The following is a 24,474-nucleotide window of genomic DNA, read 5'->3' as shown; positions in this document are numbered from 1 at the left end:
TATGCAATCTGTTTTAAAAAATAAATAAAGCATGGCCTAGAGAGGGGACTGCAGAGAGCGCCGACAGTCATTAAGGGCCATGGATTATGGTCCTTATTGTATGCTAGCGTAAAGTATTTGGGACAGAAAATAGTTTGCGTTTTGTGATTTTTTTTTCTAGTATAGGACTGTCCATAACTTCCATTAAAATGCTTATGGGAATGTTGGATAATCCTATTGAGTCGAACTACTTTACTTAAAAATGTAAAGTAGATGGAGTCTATAAGCTTATATTTTTTTTACTTCCATTTTTAACCATGAAAGGTGTTTTTTTTTTTTGCAAGTTTGGCCAGGAAGTAGGGTGGGGAGGGAAGTAGGGAAGGGACAGCAAGCAAAGCTATGGAGGAGCAGGAGAACAGGGGAAGATTTTGGCTGTGCATTACATCTAAGGTAGGGGGCAGTGTTTCTCATGCTCCTTGATTGCAGCCTCGAAAGCACTTTGAAACTGCCCCCCATCTCCCACAGAGTGGTGTGCTGGAGTATACACAGAGTACAGTTGTCTTCGAAAGATATGGATCAACAGCCTCTTTCATAACTTGCAAGGTAGCTGATAGGATCTTGTACTTCCACAGGAGTAGCCTGAGTGGTGGCAGTATTTGTTAAGGAAGATGAGGTAGTGGACAGCCTACTACTTCCTGAGAAAGGAACAGCCTTTCTCAGAGCATCCCAGTGGTTAAATTTGGTGTGGCAGCGCATGGAGGTGGTCCCGTAGGAGTACTGCCCAGGTTGTCCGCGACTGAGTACAACGTTGCACTGAGTGCATTTTACCTTGGTAGCTTTAGCCTTTGGTACACCCCCCAATGGTGGTAAAGAACTGCCACACCCATGAGTCTCTCTGGGTGCTAGAGGTAGGCATTTCTTCTACCTCATCTTCCTGGTCCTCTTGATTGTTTTCTGAATGTTTGTGCTACTTCTGTTGTATAGGCCCTCCAGCTGGTGGTGGTGGTGGCTCCTGAGGAGGAGGGATGGCAATAGCGGATGCCATTTTTGAAGATAAATAGCAATTCTGCCAATATTCCAAGCACGTAATGTGTCCTAGATTGCAAATGGATAATCAGTCAAAATAGGTCTTGGAGCTGTGCAAGGGTAAACTTTCAGCCTGAAACTTCCTAGATCGGCTGGAAATTCAGTTTCGAACTGTTCGCGAAGTGCAGATGCATTTGTGACCACGTCATCATGCCGCACACACACATGGGTGTAATATAAGGGGGGAGCAGGGGTGTTTGTCCCCCCCAACAATCATGGCACACCATTTTGTCCCCATTCATTTGGCCGGGGCACCTTTTATTCAGAGGTCATATCCCCCCCAACATTTTCAGAAAAGTTACTCCGCTGCGCACACACACGTGGTCACGTGACACTGTCTGGAAAGTCTGCAGTGATGTCAGACATTCGCGAACTTAGACGAACACAATAACAAGGGGAAAAGTTGCAAAAAGTGTATAGAAGTTTTACAAATGTTGCTAGAAGGTGGGAAATGGCAGAGTTTTAAGGTTAAACTTTCTAAATTGGAAAGAAATGCTGCTATATCGGGGGTAAGTGTAATAGGAGGTTGTAGCAAATTAGGGTGCACTGGTAAAAATCCCTGAAATTCAGTGAAAACATTGTTAAAGGGACATTACAGTTACGTTGCACTAATGATAACCTATGAAATTCAGTTACAAAATATTGTTAAAGTGACGTTATGGTTACAAGTAAAACTGAAAAACCGCTGAAATTCGCCAGTTATGGTAAGTTTAGCAACCATAATACGCACCACCATCGTGCACTGCTAAGGCTAACACCCAGGACAAAGATGACATCACGAATTTCATTGATGGCATCACATATGAAATGCATTTTGTTTAAAAGTGCCTACAAGGGGTTGTGTTTATAATGTTGGTAAAAAGATGTCAGGGCTGATTGGGAGACCTTTTATGAACTACTTAATGTATTAAAAAATGCAGTTATCTAAACAACACATTATATTGTAGTGTTGTTAATACAGGAATCTAATCATACATACACATAGGGAATGGCTGCAGCATGGACCATAGAAGTACAATATTTTTGATATGGTTATTTTTGATAGTAAAATAATGAATGTCACTTTATCAGAGTTTTCAGTAATGTTAAACATGGAATAAATAGCTAACAATTCAAGAATGACTACACACTTGTGTTAGTACAAACAATGCACATGAAGATCCACAATGCCTACCAATTACAGGCACGTACAGGGAAACTAAAGTAAGGAAGAAGGGAACAGCACTAGTAAATGTGAATGACATTACATTTTATCTTTATGCATACAAATGAATTGTGTGTTTGAGGCCTGCTTATTGCCACATGTATGTGCACCATGATCCAAGAATAAACCCTGAGGAAAGGACTAAGAAAATACGACACGGTTAACGTGTAGAAATATAGCACCTTTTAAATTTTTATATTCTCACCGTCAGTGAACAAAAACACCTGGCATAGATATGTCAGTGTATATCTTAGAAAGCCACAGGAGACCCCACACTCTGGGTTAGGGTATTAGTGTAACAAGTAATCTCGGAAAGAAAATCCAGAGGATAGAATTTAAAGACAAAGTATCAAAGGGTTTTATTAGACCTGATACATTTACTAATATATGATTCAATTCATGTATTAGTAAATTTATCAGGTCTAATAAAACCCTTTGATACTTTGTCTTCAAATTCTATCCTCTGGATTTTCTTTCCGATAGATATGTCAGTGAACAAAAACCATTGGCCTACATATGGGATGTCATTAGTGATGCCATCAATGACATTTGTGATGTCATCTTTGATGTCCTGGGTGTTAGTCGTAGCAGTGCACAATGGTAGTGCGACTTATGGTTGCTTAGCTTACCATAGCTGGCAAATCTCTGAGGATTTTTGGTTTTACTTGTAACCTTTAACACGTTTTTTTCCACGAAATGCACACACACATTTCGCTAACACATTTTCTAATCACAAATACCATTCATTGTACAATTACATTTTATATCAATAAATCTCTATATATATATTTTGCAAACCAAATTACACATTTGGGATTGTATTCTGCTCCACTTGTATAATTCAGGAAAGTATATTGTTCACACGGGGGTTTGTCAACTAGTGCATCTACGAAGACTGGGAAACTGTTCAAATAAATTCAAAGGTATTTCAGTTAGAAGGTGCCAATTCTTTTAGATGCATCTGTCAGGCAGATTTGTGGACTTTCTAATAACTGAGAAAGACAAATATCAAATGAATTGAGGTGAAAAGGGAAGATACATTTCTATCCTTAATGGAATTACAATGTGACCTAAAGTTACCATGGAATGAAATAGATTGAGCAGTTCTATCTGTAGCTGTTCCTATGCTTGATAATTGTACTATCTCCTTTCCAAATCCTAGCAACACATGCTACCCCCCTTTATAGGAGTTCCTGGCATGCATTTATGAATGTGATTTATTATACAAATGTCTTTGAAACAGAAATGAGGGTCTGTTTTAATGTGTAGATTAGTCATGCATGTTATCAGTGTTATGGGCTTTATTTTTTTCAACTCAGAACTGATAGATTGCTCCTGGTACCAGTGAGGCAGACTGGAAGGTGCTGGCACTGGAGAGTTTGAGAAACAGAGTGGTACCTTCACATTTGGCAGTGGATCCTAAACGGAGAAGGAATAAGCGCAAATGGAGAGAAGGCCAACAGCTTCTGCTGCCATAGGATAAAGAGAAGGCAGATTTCTGGTCAGAATATGTAGAAGGTCTATGCAATAGCCTGTGACTGGAAGGATCCAATTCATGTATATTAGCCAGGTCCCACACTTTGCTAATGAACACAGGGGACCCACAATCATGCTTCTGAAAGAAAGAATGGCTTTAACAGCGATAGAGAGGTGAAGAGAGTGGGGAGGCAGAGATAAACAAGAGAGAAGAGAGAGACGCTGCAATGTTAAAGCTAACTTCCATATAGAAATGATGCTGAATTAAACCTTGAATAAGAACTGTGACCAAGAAGAAAGAAAGCAACTTTGAATCAAGTTAGTAAAAAAAAATTAGGATAATCTACAACTTTTAATGTAGTTTAATATTCAGCGATTTATCTTGTGTGAGAAATTAAAAGTATACTCACCAATAAAAGTCAACATGCTTTAAGGGCCTGCTTGATCACGCCTTCAGTCCATCACACAGCAACTCACTACTTTTAGTAATACCCATTTAAATCTCTGAAACTGCCCTTTTTTAAGTATTTCCTTCTCCTTCGTGTACCTCAGAATGTATTCTCCTAATTTCTGCAACACTTACCCATCAACATGATCTCAATCTATCACAAACACTATCCTTCTTTTAACAGGACCCACTTTCATATGAACCCCTCCTTTACTGCCTTTGCTCACCACTACACCCCTAACAGTTTTCTTTATTTCACAGACTATGTTCTGATTAACCAGGACAGGGGCACAATACGCCATACTTTGGACAAGCCTTCACATTTTAAGACATTGATGGTAAGAGGCATAGCATAAAAGCCGAGCAACATAACATTTGGAGATTTGCTATTGAATAGCCTCAGTGGATTATATTTGTCTGCAGTAAATTCAACCTGTGCACAGTCCTACATATGCATTGTGCACTGCTCACGGTTTATAGATCATGCCTAGAAGCGCTTGTGTATAGGCACATTATAAATGCCATATCATATCATATAAGGGTACCCGGCCACGTTGAAGGGACAGGTGGCAGCACTAAAGCACATTTAATGAACCAATCACACAAGAAATGAAGAAAATCCACACTGAAAGGGATGTGGGGCACACAGGATAAGGAGCAGGAGTAGGAACTCAGGAGAGCATGAACCTCACAAACTGTCCCCTGTTAAGATATACAAGTAGCACATAAAAACACTGAAATCTGTCATTGACAATTTGGGATGAGTAACTTCCTAGTGGACTATGGTTTTTATGTTTATTGCCTATTGATGTTCTCAGTTTGGATCAATTATGCAGTCATCATGATAAAGACAATCCGGTATGGCCAATGTAAAACAACTAACTTTGTTAGAGTAGGATATTGATTTGTTCTCATGGGAATGGGTGTAAAGAGGCAAAGGAATGGGGGTTTGTGGACAACATAGAACGTTTCAACTTGAGACCCACAGAATGGCAGTCTTTGATTTATTTCATCAGGTTATTTGTGTTGTAAGAAGGAAGCAAAACTGTCCGGATCATCAGGTTTGGAGTTAGCACAGGATCTTACTGGCAGTGGATCTTTCTCTGTGGTGGCTCAGCAGTTTTGGACATTGTTAGTTATGTAATGCATGATGAAGTTTATATATTGTATGGTCATTTATTTTAGTTCTCTGATATAGCAAACCTATCTATCTCCACTGAGCAGGAGTGCTTTACAGAGTACATGCAACATAGCAGAAACATATCAAACATGAGGGGCTGTACTGAGAGTAGTATTGTGTGTGGAGTTTGCTAAGCAAAAGAAAAAAGTGTCCACAACTGACGATCACTCCCGAGTTTCATAAGCAGACATACATATTGCCATTGTGGCCTAACTATTTGGGTATAGTCCAGGAAAAGGAAAATGCATCTTGGAACATTCACATGGTAGAAGGAGGACATATGTATCCGTTTCATATGAAGATGAATCATAAACCTACACAAATGTGTTGCTTGTTTTTTTTTTCTAATCTTCGTAAACCATGAATAAATTAATACATTTTTACACCATGCTTTTCTTTAGGCCATGATCAATTGAAAAAAATGACTTTGCAATTTCATTTTCATTTGACCAGCTGTGAGGACATGAAACGCAGCCGACAGAAGGAAGATTTGAGAAACTATTTCATTTGTGGTGTCAAGGAAAGGTTGAAGTCCAGTATGTTACCCAGGTTTACAGTTAGTTTGGCTAGATGGAAGGATACAGGTTGGATGGCAACAAGAGGTGCTCACGAGCTGGGAAGATACTGCAACAGGTCATGAGCTCCATTTTTGGCAGGTTTAATTTTAGGTGGTTTTGTGTCATTCATCGTCAGGCAGACATTAGCCAAAATTGATTAATGGAGTTTCATTGCGTATCAACAGAATCCAAGGTTGAAATAATCAATCAGAGTTGGTTGAGCGATTGATGTTGGACAGCAGAGGTGAGAGTATGGAATTTTGGCTGATCCCTAAAGTTTTAGGACATGCTAAAGAATTATTCAAGCTCAACTGAAGGAAAAAAAAACTTTTCAGAGTTAACAAATCAGAAACATTAACTCTTTGCTAAAGGAACTGGATCTTTAGCGGCAGGTAGACAAATGCATGTATTATTTTATTACTTAGACTTAGATGCCTATTTGTATAGCCCAAGGCTAAATGTGTGCCTTTTTCAGAACAGATTATCCAGAATATTCCTAGGCACAGAGGTTTTCTGAAAAGTTGAGAAGCTAAATGAGGCCAGGGTGTATAATCGAGAACAGGTTAAGTATTTTATTATAATAACCCGCAAGAAAAAACCATTGGATGAACTTGAGTAAAGTGGCACATTTTCTATAAATGTAAAGTTGCAGATTTCACATTAGGTAATTCTTCTACTTTACATTCAAAGGGCAATTACATGTGTTACAAAGTAGAATAAGAGACCTGTCCGGCAGTGACAACAAAAGTAATAACACAATGAAATTATTCATTCAGATAAAAAAGGTGTTCTCATCCCATGCCTGAATCTGTATATTCTGCTCCCAACAAAAAAAACCTTCAAAAAGACATATAGATAAATACATACTGTATTGCAATAACATTAAACATTCACCTCGTCAAGTTTATAAAAAGGGAAAGAGCCCTCACAAAGACTGATAAGATAGAAAAACCACCAGATGCTAACTGCAAATTCCATAGCAACACACAAGAGATTCTTCTGCGACCATCATCTTACATTAAGTTTAATCAATTCTAGCTTGTTACCGCAAAACTATTCTGTCAATGTACACACACAATCTAATGAAGTGATTGAGAAATACATAATAGTAACATTGACATGAATCACAATAGCAAAAAATAATTCGAAAAGCTTTCACTATATACAAATCATTCTTGCAAGTGGATAAGATGATGGTTATTTATGAATCTGCATGTCAATTCAATGCGCGTTGTACGAATTTGGCTACCGGCAGAAGAGGAAAGTGTGCAAGTGATGTAAAAGCTGCAGGTTAGTATATAAAGCATTAGTGCAAGACCAGCAAGCTAAGGCCTCATCACCTTTGATTAATAAATTCCGTTTTGGTAAAAATCAATCACCCAATTAAAAAAAAGGCCATGCAGTATACAAACACACCTGCTTCGGGAGCTGCATCGACTGCAGCATCAACTACGCCTAAGAGAACAGAAAAAACAAAAAGCAGAGTAATTCACATGCCTTCTACAGTTCTTTTGCGAAGTGATAACGTAAAAGAAGGAATAAAGCAGATGATGGAATATGGAGCCTGGGATGTGTTATAACATTTAAGCTTCACAATGGCAGGGTAACCAGCAAAGAGGTGTGCTCATGACAAGGCATTTTCTATGGCTGTGCTGTGCAATAAACCGTTAATATTGTGAGTTTGGCACAAAGATTGGGATTCGAGCATTCTTCCATGACACATTAGCACGTGCTTCTGTCACTCTAAAGTGCTGAGATATATATACATTTTAAGACTCCTGTGAAACTTTAAGCAAAATAAGAGTTACGATTAGTAAACATCAATTTATAGTAAACATCAGTTGGGAATGTTCTCTAGCATGAAAACATCCTACTCAGATTGACAGGCCACATGCATTTCACTTAATATACATTTTTACAAATTATAAATGTATCAAATGTTTGCATGAACTGCTGCCATAATTAACCTTTAGTTCTGCAATGAGGAAAACCAGCAGTGCTTATAGAACAGGCACCGCGGCATCAACTATAGCATTTTCCTTGCGTTAGCAAAGATTGCTATTCTGGTCAATTCTATCATATTCTGAAGTCTTGAAATTCATATCACTTTGAAGTGCTGCCACCATCATAAATAGCACGCACCCAGCACCCAAATTTGAGCTTTAGAAAAAGTGTCACTTTTATTCCAGCAAAGTGAACAGCAAGCTATGTTCCAATGGGCCATATTGCACAACATCAGTACATCCTGAAACAAATGTAATCAATGTTGGCAAATCAATCCAAGGGCAATACTTTTTCAAATGTAATTTGTTTTTTAGTACAGCCTCATGCTAGTATCAGTACAGATAACATTGTTTTAAAAGCATTCTTCACTATTCACATTTTTTTTTCCAGTCTAGGTTTAAGCTAGAAATACATTTTCCTGTAAAGTAAAGCCCAAACACATTACCTCTATGTCTGGGACCTTTGTCACAGTCCTGCGTGCCCATCATTTGTGATCTGCCATCCTTAGTTATAAGAGTGAGGCGTTAGGAATCAAGTGTTCCAATCTTTTTTCAAACATAAGATCAAAGGACACATTGGGGTAGGATGCCTGAACATGCCAAAATGTCTCTAGCTCTTGAGTAGATTGGCCAGAAATAGGACTGCAGGCATTCGATTGAGAAGGCAATCGGACTGGTTGAAGCAAGTGCTATAGCACCGGCACTGGCAGAGGACAGGAACAAGCAGCAGGGGAAATAGCAAATAGGCGCATGAGGATGAGGACAATGAGGGTCCATTTATAACATATCTAGCGATCATATGTTTAGGCAAGATGGTGAGGATTGTTCGGAGATCTTTGAATGCATGGAACAAACACAAATGATCTTTGATACTGAGATAGACGATACCACTGTGGTTGGCCACACAGAAAGCATGATTGTAGTAGAGAGATGGTATATTCAAATAAGTGAATGGAAACTGATTCGCAAATGAATGTGGTGCCATATTTACCATTGCATTGATTATAAAATATTTGGCCCCAGTGGATTGTATGGTGAAAAATATTTAGAGGACTGCCAATATTTGGCCTTGCTCAAAGAGAAGTTGATGGCCAAACAATGTACTACACATCCCTTTTTTACTCAAAGGAGAACGACACCCAGAGAGTAACTGACAATTCTAGAACAGGCCACAAATGGCTTATTCATCAGGGGTTTAAAAATAAAATCACTCCATTCACAAAACTCAGCAGTCCTGACATGGCAAGATCGCATACACACTGGGATCATGCTGTGTGTGACATAATATAGACAGTAGTAACTATGTGGATAAAACTGATGACAAGTGGGTGTGCAACATAGTGAAGAACAGACACAGAAATGAGTTATTCGAGATTCCACCGGATTCAGGGGTGCTGACAACACACAGAACCAATCAATACAGTCTGACTGTGGTAGCTGTGATGGAATCCTGTGCCATGAATGCCAAAGAAACACTACCATTTCCAGAAAGAGATTTAGGATTCTATTTCATTGTCTTGCTAGTGAAGAGTCCTCAGGGGCCTTCAGGCTCATTTTGGATCATAAAAGGCATAGTCAATGAGTTACAACAATCCATTTGAACATGGACATCAGCAATCTGATTCTGTTTGGGACAGCAGGAGAAAACATTGCATCAAAAGACCTACAGAATGCATGTACTATCGCACACAACTCATTGCAAATCTATCTAGTTCATCATGCCAGGTGTACACAATCAATACAAAAAAGGGTATAAGGCAGGTCCCAAAATTAGCACTCGCCACGCGCTAGTCAGAATTGACTCTTGTAGACTACGAAACGTTCTATTGTGTAAATGTTGAGCATTGAGGTGGCGAGTAACGACTTGTATGGCTATCAGCTTACAAGTAGAACTTTGATCCCTGATAAGGGTACCCCTTATCTCAAAGATTGGCTGCTGCACACAGAAATGAGAGAGTAGAAGCAGCTGTAAGATGTGGATAGGGTATTAAACATGATGCAAGTCCAATTGTCTTAAGAAATCTGCCCAGTTTGAGTCTGCCAGAAACTCTTTGCCACACCGGAGCTTTTTTCAGAATAGACATTTTGAAAAGTACTCCTTCAACAAGCACGGGGAGCCAAGCTACGAGAAAGGCTTTCACAGCTGCTGCTTCTCCAACAAGCATTTGTAAGAGATTGGCACAAGGTATAGGGCCAAATAGCAATATCAGTGCCTGTCTCCGTCCCAAGACATGTCATTTGGCATGAGGGAATATTGGTCATGGAGATGGACCAGTTTGCCTCGAGATAATACTGTTGTATTCCCTTATTCTATGCACAGAGCACTTTGACAAGGGCTCCCAACATAGAGGTAATGTCTTAATTGCATTTGGGAATCTTCATTATACTGAGTCGGGTAGCCCTCAGTGCATTTATCTACCACTTTCTGGGATCCATTAGTTCAACCAGTCTCTCTCTAGTATTTTCTGTACATGTAAATGAAACGGGTTGAGCCTCCCAGTGCATTTACTGTAGTAGAGGCACAAGCCTGAAAACTACTTTTACACGTTTTTGAAACATACATTAATAGTCTGCACGGATTCCAAATAGCTTCTTACATTACATGTAGGGGAAACGACGAAAGAGCAGCAGGTTTAACTAATGACGTCGGAATAAATGGAAATGTGTGGAAATGGTCAGGGAATGGCGTTTGGCTATACTTTCAACAAGGAACGCATACAGGGGACACAAACTACAAACAGGTCAGACAGTGTGTCAAATGTAAAATTAAAACCCTCACTCGTACTTATGTAAAATTCTGCATGCCTAGCATACAAGTAACGAATGTATAGCTCTGATACTAAGCAACAAGATGCTCAAGGGCAGCGCGTCAAAACAGTTCATCACTCTGCACAGTGCAATACTATCATTGCGATAGGCGATTGTTCCATTATGGCTCCTTTCTATGCAGCTCCATTTTTCTGTCTCTCCAACCTGAGGCAGTCTTTGAAGAGAGAGGAAATTCATATTCCACTAAGAATCTAGCCTCGTTATTTGTCTCTTTCTTTTACCTTTTTTTGTCAACTCACTCTTCTCAAACTAGCCGTTCTTGAAGCAGCCTGGGGAAGTGGGCAAGCTATATAAAAAATACATTAAAGAACTTGGTGTAAAAGGTTCAGGCTTAGAACAGGGCGGCTTCATCCACATGCTTGTAAAAAGAATATGATGCTAGTAACAGCCATTTCATGATTGTGTTTGGATGTGTAAATATCAGTATATGCATTCTGGTAAAGCAAAATGCAGAAGATTGAAGTCCAAAGGATCTAAGTACACAGTACTAATTATTTCTCGGTCAGTCTCGCACTTTTAGATCGACAGAGTGTAGTCTCCATTTTAATAAGACTCCTTTGTTTTGCTTTTGACTACTCTCCTGCATACTTTCATCTTCCAATGTTGAAACAAAAGGGAAGTTACTCTTAAACCAAGATGAGCGGTATAGTTTGTAAAGGCCATTTGTATTGCAATGATTATCCATGGGACACCTGGAATATTGAGATGAAGCGCAGTAAAGTGGAATTCTTTCAATAAGACAAGGCATGCAAGTGTTAAGGTCTCCTTTCAGTGTATGTTAACTCATTAGCATACAGGGCCTGCAATCTTATCCATACAGCAGAACTGGTGACAATATTCAATTTGTAGCGCGTTTGATCGGGTGGTAAGACTTAAAGAGGACATTGCCAAGCAGTTTGGACTCTGCTCCATGCAGAAGGCAAGCAACAAAGGATGCAGGGGACAAAGAGTACTGCAAGAGGGGCACATGAAACACTGGGAAGGAATGCAGGGTTACTGGGGGACAAAGGAGCACTGGCTGAGGGAGATTGAGGGCAAAGCATCACTGGGGTCAGGGAAGGACCTAACTGGATAAAGTCTACCATCTCTGCCCACAATTTCTAGCAGCCCTTGCTGCTACAAAATGCCAACAACTGTATAGGTGGCTAGAGAAGGAACTAGACAAAGAAGGGACAAGGTCAACATACAAATGAACACTATAAACCACACTCTCCTTAACAGAGAAGCTGAGTGACATTAGACATCAATGTCTAAATATGTTTCTCGAAATGTGGAAATGATTTGCTTTCATGCACAAGTTACTTTCCATGTGCACAGATGACAAATTAGGTAAATCACTCTGTGAGTATGCACAGCTAGTGTGACAAGGCCACAAGTTGGCCTTTTCAAAAGGGAGCAAGACATTGTGTCAGCAGGAGTAGGGTAAATCCAGAGGCAGCCCTAACCCAGAGGACAGTGGTGGGTGAAAGGGTCCCAATTCGCCAATATGAACAGTTGATATGTCCCTGAAGGGGCAACTCAAACGATATTCACGCCGCTTTGCACCACTGAAAAAGACGCTTAATACTATTTAGGATTGAAATCTAACCAGCAGGACTACGATTACAGAGGGCTGCAGCAGACAAACTGTTTGGGACAAGATTGCAAGTGAAACATTTGCTTTGAGGACGACCTGAGGGTTGAAACACGTGCCAGGTGTTACTGAGCACATGAATAAACGAAACCATTACAATGCATCTGAAATCCATGATATTACTTTTTTAATGTTATCTATCTTTTTGGATGTAGCGTATGCTGACAGCACACTATTTGTCTAAAATTATTTTATTAATACGAGGTCAGAGGAATACCGCTCAGTGCTGTTACTGCAGCTTACCGTTTTTGTTATTAGTGGACGGCCATATCACACCTACTAATAGTTTATACCCCTCTTACAACACACAGCTTTTCAATACCAGGCGGTAGTGGGGAATATGAGGGGAAAAGCAGGAAGTGTGTTTTATTCGGGTGAGGTCAGAAGTGGAGGACGACCAAGAGACCAGTAGGAGGGAGGAAGGAGCAGCAGACTGTAGAGGTGATTTCTGGAGCAGGTGAGATATTGACTAGAAATTGTCATAAGAAATTGAAAAATTGGGTACATAATCTACCTATTGGTGTGTCCTTTGATATGATATGATATGACATGATTGTTTATTTATATAGCGCCTATACACAATGTGTTTCAAAGCGCTTCAAGACAAGGGAGGGAACAAGGGAAAATACAACCACATTCTTACAAGCCATGAACAGTAAGGATGTGAAATTAACTATCGTACTCGGCCTGACGACATTTCAGATAGTGCAAGAGCTAAGACATAGATAAGGAAGGGAGGGGGAGAGTGGGAAGGAAATGGAAACAGACAGGCGGTTACCGTACTAGGCCTGACGACATTTCTGGTAGAGCCGGAGAAAAACAAAAGGTGAGGGAGAGGGGTGCAGAAAGGGAGGGGAGGAACAAAACAAGCGACTATCATACTAGGCTTGACGACATTTCAGATAGTGCTGGAGGGATGGTGGGGAGGATAAAAACAGTAATGGGAGGGTGGAGGAAACAGACGAGGTTGATATCATATTAGGTCCAGGGACAATTCTGATAGAGTAAGTGCATAGAAGAAAGTAAGGGGAGGAGATAGGAGAAGGGAAAGGAGGAGAAAAAAGAGAGTAAGCAGTCAAAAAGAGTGGAGAAGCAAGAATGGAGAGCGAATACAATTGCAGAAGTCAGTAGTAACACATAATGTTGCAAGCCAGGATACAAGATGAAGATGGGAACAACATGATTCAGGGTCACCATGAGTACAAGATACAAAGGAAGTCCAGCATGAGAGTTGAGAAAGAGTGACACACCGTGAATGAATGAAGTCCATAAAAGTCAAATCCAGCATTCGCCACAAGACAGTGATGGGGAAGGAAGGCACCAGGTGGGCGGGGCTTGCTAAGTGGTGAAAAAGAGCAACAGGCAGGAAGGTACCAGGTGGGCGGGCTTAGGCCAGGTTACCTAGATCCACTTGCACCTGCTCCCCATCTGCAAAGGAAAAGAAGCTGGAGGGCTCCTTAAGTAGAGAAACAGAGCGGCAAGCAGGAAGGGACCAGGTGGGCATGGCTTGCTAAGTGGTGAAAAAGAGCGGGAAGCAGGAAGGCACCAGGTAGCGGGGCTTGCTAAGTGGTGAAAAAGAGCGGGAAGCAGGAAGGCACCAAGTGGGTGGGGCTTGCTTAGTGGTGAAAAAGAGCGGCATGCAGGAAGGCACCAGGTGGGCGGGGCTTAGGCCAGGTGACCAAGATCCACTTTCACCTGCTCCCCATCTGCAAAGCAAAAGAGGCTGGAGGGCTCCTTAGGTAGGGAAACAGAGCGGAATGCAGGAAGGCACCAGGTGGGCGTGGCTTGCTAAGTGGTGAAATAGAGCGGGAAGCAGGAAGGCACCAGGTGGGCGGGGCTTGCTAAGTGGTGAAAAAGAGCAGGAAGCAGGAAGGCACCAGGTGGGCGGGGCTTGCTAAGTGGTGAAAAAGAGCGGAAAGCAAGAAGGCACCAGGTGGGTGGGGCTTGCAAAGTGGTGAAAAAGAGCGGCAGGCAGGAAGGCACCAGGTGGGCGGGGCTTGCTAAGTGGTGAAAAAGAGCAGGAAGCAGGAAGGCACCAGGTGGGCGTGGCTTGCTACGTGGTGAAAAAGAGCGGGAAGCAGGAAGGCACCAAGTGGGTGGGGCTTGCTAAGTGGTGAAAAAGAGCGGCATGCAGGAAGGCACCAGGTGGGCGGGGCTTAGGCCAGGTGACCTAGATCCACTTTCACCTGCTCCCCATCTGCAAAGGAAAAGAGGCTGGAGGGCTCCTTAGGTAGGGAAACAGAGCGGCAAGCAGGAAGGCACCAGGTGGGAGGGGCTTGCTAAGTGGTGAAAAAGAGCGGCAATCAGGAAGGCACCAGGTGGGCGGGGCTTGCTAAGTGGTGAAAAGAGCGGCAAGCAGGAAGGCACCAGGTGGGAGGGGGTTGCTAAGTGGTGAAAAAGAGCGGCAGGCAGGAAGGCACCAGGTGGGTGGGGCTTAGGCCAGGTGACCTAGATCCACTTGCACCTGCTCCCAATCTTTAGAGGGCAAATGAATGTAATCAGCCGCTAGACCAGAATATCAAGACGAGTTGGTATAATTCACATTACTTAAAAATGAAAGAAAATGGCAGTGAACTGCTTTGAAGTGTACCTTATGAATAGTTCAGAAGGTTGTAATTGTCTGTGTGTGCTGCTAATATTCTTCTGAGTTGCATCAGAGGGGAAGCTGGGCAGGCGCACGATATCAGCTTAGAAAGAGCAAGGGACTATGTGCTATTTTAATCAAAAGGCTATTGTGGGAGCCCTAGCTCACAGAAGAAAGGGGGACAAAGTGTGGGGAAGATGATTGGCATTTTGTGATGTTCACGGACTGCATATGTTCCAAGGCTTGCCTACAGTATGTTTTTATGTTGCGCAAAACATTCCCTGGTCACTAACTCTGTCAGTACCATACATCTAATCAGTCAAAGAAGATGGCCTGGACATGCTGGCACCTAATAAAGAGATTCAATCTGCAGAGTCCTGTATCTTAACACAGTGTGATGACCTAAAATACCTAAATTATGCTCTATAAGGGCTACTTTATTTCATACACCAAGCAGTCAATGTCCTAAAACCTCAAGGCACCAACCTGTAAATATAAAGGGGTTCATCTTGCATGTTTCTTAAATGACTTTTTAATTTGATTGGGGCTCCCTATGTTTTCATTAGTTTGTGCTTGCTATGACAATGACGAGACCTTGGCAATTTGGGCTGAGCACCCATGTCTGTGAGAGGTGAGTGGAATCGTGAGCCCGCCCTAGCCGTGGGGAGAAACCAGCATATGGGACACAAATTCACACAACCCCCGTGTTTCTGCCAGCATGCGTCTTTGCATACCCGTATCCCCAGCCGTGCTTCTGAGTACAGATGCTCAGTGTTTTTCTTTATTTTCAGAAAGCCAGAGGGCAAGTTCAAAGAGCAGAGAAAGCCAAGAGATAACCAGCAATAGTGCTCCAAATAGCGAAGAGCCACCACAGCACTGCACAGACCGAGCGCAGCAGTGCCTCTACAAGATGGAGAGAAAAACTGTTGCAGCAGCCACGCACCACAGCAGCAAAGAAGCCCACGTTGTGAGCCCGACTGAGTCCTCTGGAAAGCTTGACCCATCACTTAAAGATCCCCTAGACCACCAGGTGAAGAGAGGGGGCAAAGCACAAGGACCTTACCCCAAATAGTCCATGGAAACAGAACTCAAAACCCGAACTGGGACATTGAACCTGTTACATCACCATGCTCATTAAGTGGCCAGTCCGCGGAGAGAATGTAAGCTGAGCTTGTCACCGGTTTTAAAGATTTTCCCTGCATATACAAACCCTGGGAGGAAAAGAAAGAGGCATATTGGTTAGGGAAGAGCAGCCAATCATCACAGGGGGAGGAATATTCAAGCAGTGGATAGGACGCAGGAAGTGTTTTTTTTTTGGGAGGGGTCAGGGGTAGAGGAGTACCAAGAGACCAGCAGGAAGAAGGAAGGAGTGGCAGCTTGTGGAGGAGATTGTTGGAGCAAGTGAGGTATTGGTTAAGGAGTGAAAGTGGTTCAACAGTTGGAGTGTGCGTGTTTGTGTGGTGAGTGAGTAGAGAAATTGAGTGTAAGAAGTGACTGTAAAGTGGAAGGTATGGAGTAAAGGAAGGGTGTTTCTGTAGTAGTGGGAGGAGGAGAGCAGTATTAGGAAGAGGAGAGAGGGAGAGAAGCAGCGGGAGGGGGAGAGAAGCAGTGGGAGAGGGAGAGAAGCAGTGGGAGGAGAGAAATAGTGGGAGGAGGAGAGAAATAGTGGGAGGGGGTAGTGGAGTAGGAGTAGTATTATAATTAAGAGTGGAGGCAAGGAGAGGGAGAAGTATAAGGGACAGAGAACTCATGGTAGGAGTAATGTTATGTTATGTCACTTGGCATCTATATAGCGCTTTATATATCATTGGTATGACCTCAAAGCGCGGGTAGGTTGAACGCCCTCCCTTGGGAACCGTAGTTCAGGTCAGTAGAGAGAGAGAGATGGCGACGTATGGTGCGTGGGTGCACCGGATATGTGTGCAGCTGGTTAATTGTCGGATGGTAGCTGCTTCCTAGCGATAGGTGTGGTGTTGAAGATATCAGTTGAATGTGTGCAGTCTGGTGGGTAGAACACCCAGACTGGGTTATGGCTGTTTTAGGTGTGAGGAACGCCTATGTGAGCAGCTCGGCCGGAATGTGCTCGGCTAGCTGCATTTTATTAGGGTGAGGAGGTGTTCATGGGGTCGTATTCGTATGTGAACAGCTAGGCCGAATTATCCGGGGTATAGCTCAATGATGGTGTATAGTAGAGAGTAAGCGTAGTGGTGTGATATGGAGGTTATCTGCAAAGCACCCGAGACCAGGCACGTGAACAGGATGGTGGGGACATAGCGACATACAGATATATACGGACAGGGGTCGATTCAGGTATATATGGGGATACAGATATATATGGGGAAACAGATATATAGCATATATAGGGGGATACAGATATATAGCAAAAACACGGTGAACAGGGTACAAAGTGATACAACGTGTGGAGCGAACATCTAACAGGTTCTGCTCATTAAATTCTGCCCCATTCATTCCGTCCACTCCGTATAATTCTTCTACTTCGTCTACTCAATCTATTCCATCCATGTTATCTGTATCATCTATTCCACCTATTCTATTCACTCTATTCAGTAAGTCCGAGGGAGCAGTAGTAAGAGGAGAAGATGTGAGTGGGTGTGCCCCAACTAGCCTGAATCAAAGTGTAAATGCATTACACTAACACCTAGGAGTTAGCTAGCCAGGAAGATAATAGGCAGTGAGGGTTAACATTGCCTTAACTACCCAGATGCGCATCATGGAGTGCACCGCAAGTCCAGTTACGCATTTGGGCAGGGAGCAGCGAACAGCTGAGTATCCTTCTTTTGAGGTTTTAATTTAATTCGCACATTTTTAGCTTTGTGTTTTTTCTTTATATCATTTGCGTTTACTTCCTCATGTCACATTTATATACGTTGAAATCAGCGATGCCCCAAACCCTCAAGCCAGTGAACCTACTTCATACACCCAATGTCACCCCCCTAAGGAAAGCAGTTACTGAACCGCTGAACCGTAATAAGGCTTTCCGTTCATGTGAAGACATCAGGGTGTTCTATAACTCTAAAACTACATCTGGAACATCGCACAAGGCAACACATTCACATGCAGTCACATCTCTTCAAGATTGCATCACAATAAAACCTTACAATCATAAGGCTCGCAGTCACAAACTCTCAAATGATTGCAATCATCCCTAAAATCTCTGACACTTCTCTCATACAGGTGAGGGCGTATCAGAGTGATATACTAAATAAAGCTGTTGTAGGTCATGCCACTCGTGCAGACTTGCCAAGCCCAACTCCATCTAAACACTGGGTCCATTTTGTACATGTAACTTAGCATACCACCCCAATCAACGTGCAACTGAACCTGTAATTGGCACAGCCTCTTCATATAAAACTAGTTGCATGGAATGAGTATATCTACTCTACATATCCTGTCCAAAGATACGAACAACGCTACTCACACACCTTCTCCTGCGACACACCAGCTGGGGTGGATATCCAAACTAACCATTGTGCAAAGTCACTATCCCAGCGGTCTTGCTTTTCTGGTTCCGTGCACCATAAAACATGTACCATGGGTTGCAGATACCCAATCTCCAAATGCAAACATACCACCCACTCGAAATCTCTCTCACTCTCCAATTTGATATCCTATTTTCAAATTCATCTTCACTATGCACATCTGTCTCATTCATTCACCCAACAACACGTAGGAAAACGCGAAAGCTGCAAGAACATACTTCTGTCGATCTCACACTAACGTTTGTTGAACACTGCACTGTTGTCGCTAACCAAGCTCTATGAGACTCTTGATCGCAGAATGGTTCTACAAACTGAATTATTAACTACTTTAGTGGCTAATTCAGCGTGCATCTGGGATTGTGAGTCAAAAAAGCTCCCTTTGCTGGTCCTTGAACTCGCCTTTGTCGAATGCAAGGACCCCATTCCGTCGACTTGTGACTGCATTCCCCAAACTCTCTTACCATCGCCCATTGTCCCAAAATTGATTTTCGGTAGAATCAAGGTCCTCTGAATCCACACGACCGATCTTGAATTTGGAACCTACCAAGACTCCTAATTTTTCTACTAAACCTACGTTTGACATTTTTACTAAAACAAAAAAGAAAACTACTCTTACTAAGATACTCAAAAAAACTAAGAATCAAACCCTATCAGCCAAACCCTCTGATAATAGGGCAAAGAGGCTTGCACAACTTTTAATTACACCTTTGAAAGAAACGGTATACTCCACTCAACCAACTATTAAGAAGTGCAAGAAAAAATGTCCTCCTCCTGCTATTAAGCAGAGATCGTGGATCATTAGGATCATAGACTCTGAAGAGACTGCTTCACCCAATCGGGAACCTATGGATGATCTTATCCAAGCTGCTCATTTGATAAACATTTCAACTGATCAATGACGCAAGCAGTCCTTTTCCATGGACGAGCATCATGCTCCTACATGCTCTGACAGCAGTCCTAATCCAATCCACAGTGGTGAGATGATCAAAGCATCTTGCTCAATTACTCTTCCCCAAGGAAACACCTTTCTCATGCTAGAACGACGGCATGAAATTGCTGAAACTCTAAGACGCTCTAATTGTTTTTGGGCAATACTCATCCCTAAAGTCCACTTTCACACCTGCATAGGACACAGAGCAGGCCACACATTTAGCTTATGCAACTGATCACTATTCTAACAGCAAACAGGTCAACATGATAATATCTAACTCTAATATAAAGCCAGTTAATAATTCTGATGCAGCAGGCAAGCAAGATCGCTCTCTCCATAATCAGTTTAGTCTTACGCTGCAGTGTAGAGGAGAGCCGTATCCTACAAGTGTACTAAACAGAAGTGTTCTCAGTCTGTCAGGAGACAGTTAGAAGACTTACAATCATCAGAATTAACCTGGATTGAGTTCACCAATGAAGAAAACCTAGGCGTGATTAGAATCTGGGTACAATCTGGTCTGGTGCTTAACACGTTGTGGAAGGCCAGAGCGGATTTGTACACCCTGGGCTTTGTTCTAAATAAACAAGGAACCAATCTCCTTCTATTAAAAATGATTTAATAGTCACTAATTCAAAACATGTACCAGAACCAAAGCAAAGGTCTTCTATAACATTCATCTGCGATAAAAATTATCAAAGATACATTAAACAGGCCGATCTTCATAATAGCAGACTCTAGGGCCGAGATAACACGGCCAGAGCTTGGAGTGGTCCTGCACATCAAAATCACAATTAGCAATCCATTACTAACTCAGTTGTCTCTCTCAATATGGCCTCTTGGAATACCAGGGGTTATAAACATTTTCTCACTCTAGAAAACAACCCCCTGGTACACATGGACATAGTATCCCCCCTTCTGGGAAACTCATTTTCTAACCCTTTCCCCAGCAGTGAAATCAACCTACGGTCGCCCCTCGGCCGGCCTCATAGTGCTCTAAAAAAACAAAACCTTGGGTACAGGCTAGCGACACGGGCTGCCCCAAATAGATTTGTTCAGCTTGTCAGGCTCACTACCCCCGCTGACAATTGTGCTCTTTTAAATCTATATTGGAATCACCTGGGTATCTCTGACAAGTCCTTTATATTGGCCGTTAACCTTACCCTAGATTTGAAAAGCAATGGCTTGCCCTTATGTCTGAGGACAATTCTATATGTTAAATGGTGCTGTACAAGATGATATTGGAGCGAAGCCGACTTGGCATAGAGACAATCTCTCATCCACTATTGATTACGTTTTCATGCATCAAACTACTTTTATATATGTAGAAAGCTTTTCGGTTCCATCTCAGGCGCATAGTGAACACAGCATTAAATCGATTTTAAGCATGACTTGTGCTAAGAGATTTGAACCGGTGGATAACATTCCATATGCTCGCTGACGGATTTTGAACAGGGTTTGTCCATGGGCTGGGCACTTCAGTAAATCTACTAGCCCTTTCATTCCTCAAACAGCGTACCATCCAAACAGGACAACCTGTCTATTTAGCCTTTAAATCGATTTTAAAACTGCTTTCGATTCTTTGCCACGTGATCTAGTGTTTGTAAAACTGGAAGGAACAGCATGCCCAGCGCACATTCTTGCCTTGGTCTCACAGTTTTACACAAACACCTCCATCGAAATACGGCTCACGCAAGAAGGATTACCATCCCAAGCCTTCCACACTTCAAGAGGATTAAAGCAAGGATGTATTTTGGCTTCTACCTTGTTCAACTTTTTCATCGCCGACAATGGAAAAAGTTACATCAGACCCTCCTAAAATGGGCACTGTTGTCGTCCCTTGGCTATTATATGCCGACGACTTAGTGCTTATGTGTAAAACTCCTAAAGGACTACAAAAATGGTTATCTGCCCTCGAAGCATATGCTATGCAAAACGAGCTTATGATAAACTTGAACAAGACTAACATACTTATATTTTCTCCACAATCATCATGCAAACATAAGTGGCTCCTGAGTGGTACTCCACTCACTGTAGCCTCTGAATATCGATATCTCGCAATCAATACAAATAACAGTTCTGAGACCTTCCTTACCGACTTGAACTCAGGAAAAAAAATTACTACGGCAGTGAGCCAAGCCCGTATGATCCATAGAAAATATGGCAACTGTTCATATGGACCTTTACTAATGTTCTATAAATAAAGTTGTCCCTACTATTATATAAGAAGCAGAGACCAATGAAACTGAATCTGCACTTTTCTGGGGCAGACTAGAAGGTCTGTTCTGGAAAAAAGCGCTCTCCCTTGTATGCAATGTTGATGTGGAATCTACTCGGCCTGTATAGGAAATGTCTTATACCCACTGGCTAAACACTTTACTTTCAGCCACAGCAATGCTCATAGAATCTGCTTCTAATAAATCGTCCTCCGCCTGGAAAGTAAACGCTATGACTCTGATGGTGGAGGCAGACATTTCATCAGATCTACTAATCAATAATCCTACCCAGGCAAAGAAGAAACTATGGCTCTATGATTGGCGGCTGACTTTTGACATCTGAATTAACATGCAAAAACTGGTCCTTTCAAAATGAAGTCCTTGAACAAACCGGAAAGGTACCTAATTCAATTCCTGTCACCACAATATAGAACTTTATTTCTTCATTTTCATCGTAATTTGTGGCAGACAAGGGATGTGTGTGCAACAAGAGCTAAACTTGGCACAAGGGAATGAACATGCAGGTTTTCTTTCATAGTCTACAACTAGTTAGTTGCCACTCATTGTTGCCAAAAAGAAAACGCTTCTTGTTTCCTTTGTTCAAAGACTATTGTACACTAACACCTGAATCAATGTGGTTGATGATGCTGGGGGGACATTGTGTTTGTTATCCTTGCAGCCATGTCATTTCTTGAGTGTTTGCAGTTAGAGTGAGCACTTCACACTGATTTACATTTTTGGAAAGCAGGAATGCATTGTGTGCTTATCAAACCTGATGTCCAAAATGTTTACATTTTTTCGAAATGTGTTTTCTTATTTTTAAGACATGCTGGTAGTTGTGTTTTGTAAACTCAATGTCTTATTTTAAACCTTGAGAATTTGTTTTCATAAATGTATGCCATGTTGAAATATAATCATGCTATTATTGAAAAGTTGATATTGTTCAACTATAACAAATAAAAATAAAAACGAAAAGTACCCTGGGTTACAGATGCCTGGATTAGGCAGGAGGGATGTGGAGAGACGAAAGCGAGGGACGGCGAAGACCCACAAAGTTCTTAATAAAACCCTTCAATTGTCCTCGAGTCTCAGTGTTTCCTGTGCTATCTGTGACACGTGGTATCAAAAATGGGATCATCAGACCCAGAGGTCGACCTACACTAAGAGAAATGGATATTGACTGCACCGAATCTTGGGACAGAGAGGTCTGTGAAATAGGGGCACAATTGGAATCCTTTCTCTGTACCCTGTACCCAAAGAAGTTGAGGACCCCACACCACAGAAAGCACACAGACAGATACCCCAACCAACCGGCGCAGCCCAACTGAAGAGCTGAACATCCTGGCAGAGACAAATGGAACTCTACAAGAACTAATAAAAGAGGCCAGAGAGAAGAGTAGTGAGTGGGGAAGGACCCAAGCTAATGGAAGCAGCATACCCAGTCTTCAGGGATAAAGTACCTTCCGACAGTGAGGGACCCAGGTAGATCAGATGAAGAAGACATACCTCTCCCCATTGTGGTACTTGGGGCTAACTCTAGACGATACAAAGATGGAAGATCTTTACGAGCCCTGGTTGAAGTCAAGCCAAATATAAGCCATCAACCTCAGGGAACCCTGGTCGATTTACAGGTTGTGATGGAGAAGGAGAGTTGTAGTGGAAGGAGGAGAGTTGTAGTGGAAGAGAGGAGTAGTAGTGTAGTCGTCGGAGTGCTAAAATCAAAGAGGGGAGGCAATGAGTAGGAGGAGTGAAACATGTGAGGGACCGAGAACTCATGGGAGGATTAAGTGGCAGTAAGAATTGAAGAGGTGAGTGGACATGACCGAAGTAGCCTGAAATCAACAAAGTGCTAGGCACTATCCAAACTCCCATTAGAAAATGAACCTTTGGGAAGAGTAGCAAAAGTTAAGAACTCCCTGAGGGAGTTAGCCAGCCTGAATTAAGGGAGACATTGTTAGTCCAAGGAAGATGACAGTAAGGGTTAACATTCAATTGCACTAACCAAGTCAAAATAGAAACTCAACAACTAAATGGAAATCCACAGGGCATCTGGTCCTGGCTGCCAAAAGCACTTTTAAAAAACCTGAACAAATAGCAACTCTAAGGTTGGCAGAGCGCCGACAACGACACCTTGCCAGCCGACACACTCCCCACAGTACTAAAACTTTGTTCTTGGAACACTCGTGGACATACCCACCTGACGTCTCGGACTGGCGCCGATCTGGTTTCATTTGACGCGATTTGTCTCCAAGAAACATGGCTCGTTGACAAACCCATCCTGGATGACTACGACGTAGTCCTGGCACCTGCAAAAAAAGGCCTTTTAGGCCGACCATCATCCGGTCTACTAGTGGCATGCAGAAATGGGGTAGGCTTAAAAATAAAAGAAACCTTGCTGTCAAACCTATTCATATTGGCAGTCCTTATCGTTCTCGAAGGCCCTGAAAGGACGCTAAGCTCAGAAATAGCGCTCTTAAACACCTACTGGAATCCAGCGGCAATTGATGCAAAAAACTTCACCCATATGATGGAAGAAATAATCGACTAAATTCAGTCAAATCGCCAAGTTTCGTCCTTTATATTCTGCAGAGACCTTAACTTCACTCTCAAAAATCCCTGTTCAACAGAGGGGAAAAACTCCAATCCAACACTAGCAACTCAAAGAGGAAAACTTTGGTGCAAACTGATGGCCTCACGACACATGTTAAATCTCGACACAGTCTTTACAGAGAAAGATCGTTTGCCGACCTGGGAACAGGGAGTGTTGCGAGCAACAATTGATTATACCCATGTCTCCCGCCCCTTCTTGGACACTGTAATGACTTTTAAGGTGCACAAGACAACAGACAGT

The 24,474-nt window shown here is 42.2% G+C and overlaps 1 protein-coding gene across 4 annotated transcripts in view; it reads right to left on the bottom strand.

The window, feature by feature from the left end:
- The window catches only part of AKAP9 (A-kinase anchoring protein 9), a 2,953,299-nt gene that overhangs the window by 1,267,451 nt on the left and 1,661,374 nt on the right, over nucleotides 1–24,474 (bottom strand). For 2 of the 4 annotated variants that reach the window (XM_069648423.1, XM_069648425.1), the window contains one exon: nucleotides 7,347–7,385. The exons of the other annotated variants lie outside the window; for them this stretch is intronic. In XM_069648423.1, the coding sequence (XP_069504524.1) occupies nucleotides 7,347–7,385 (39 nt within the window). The remainder of the gene's footprint in view (nucleotides 1–7,346; nucleotides 7,386–24,474) is intronic. 4 annotated transcript variants of the gene reach the window in all.

This window comes from Ambystoma mexicanum, chromosome 2q (assembly GCF_040938575.1).
Source record: "Ambystoma mexicanum isolate Mex_15411 chromosome 2q, UKY_AmexF1_1, whole genome shotgun sequence".
Classification (NCBI taxonomy): Eukaryota; Metazoa; Chordata; class Amphibia; order Caudata; family Ambystomatidae; genus Ambystoma; species Ambystoma mexicanum.
This window is presented reverse-complemented; position numbering and strand designations above follow the sequence as displayed.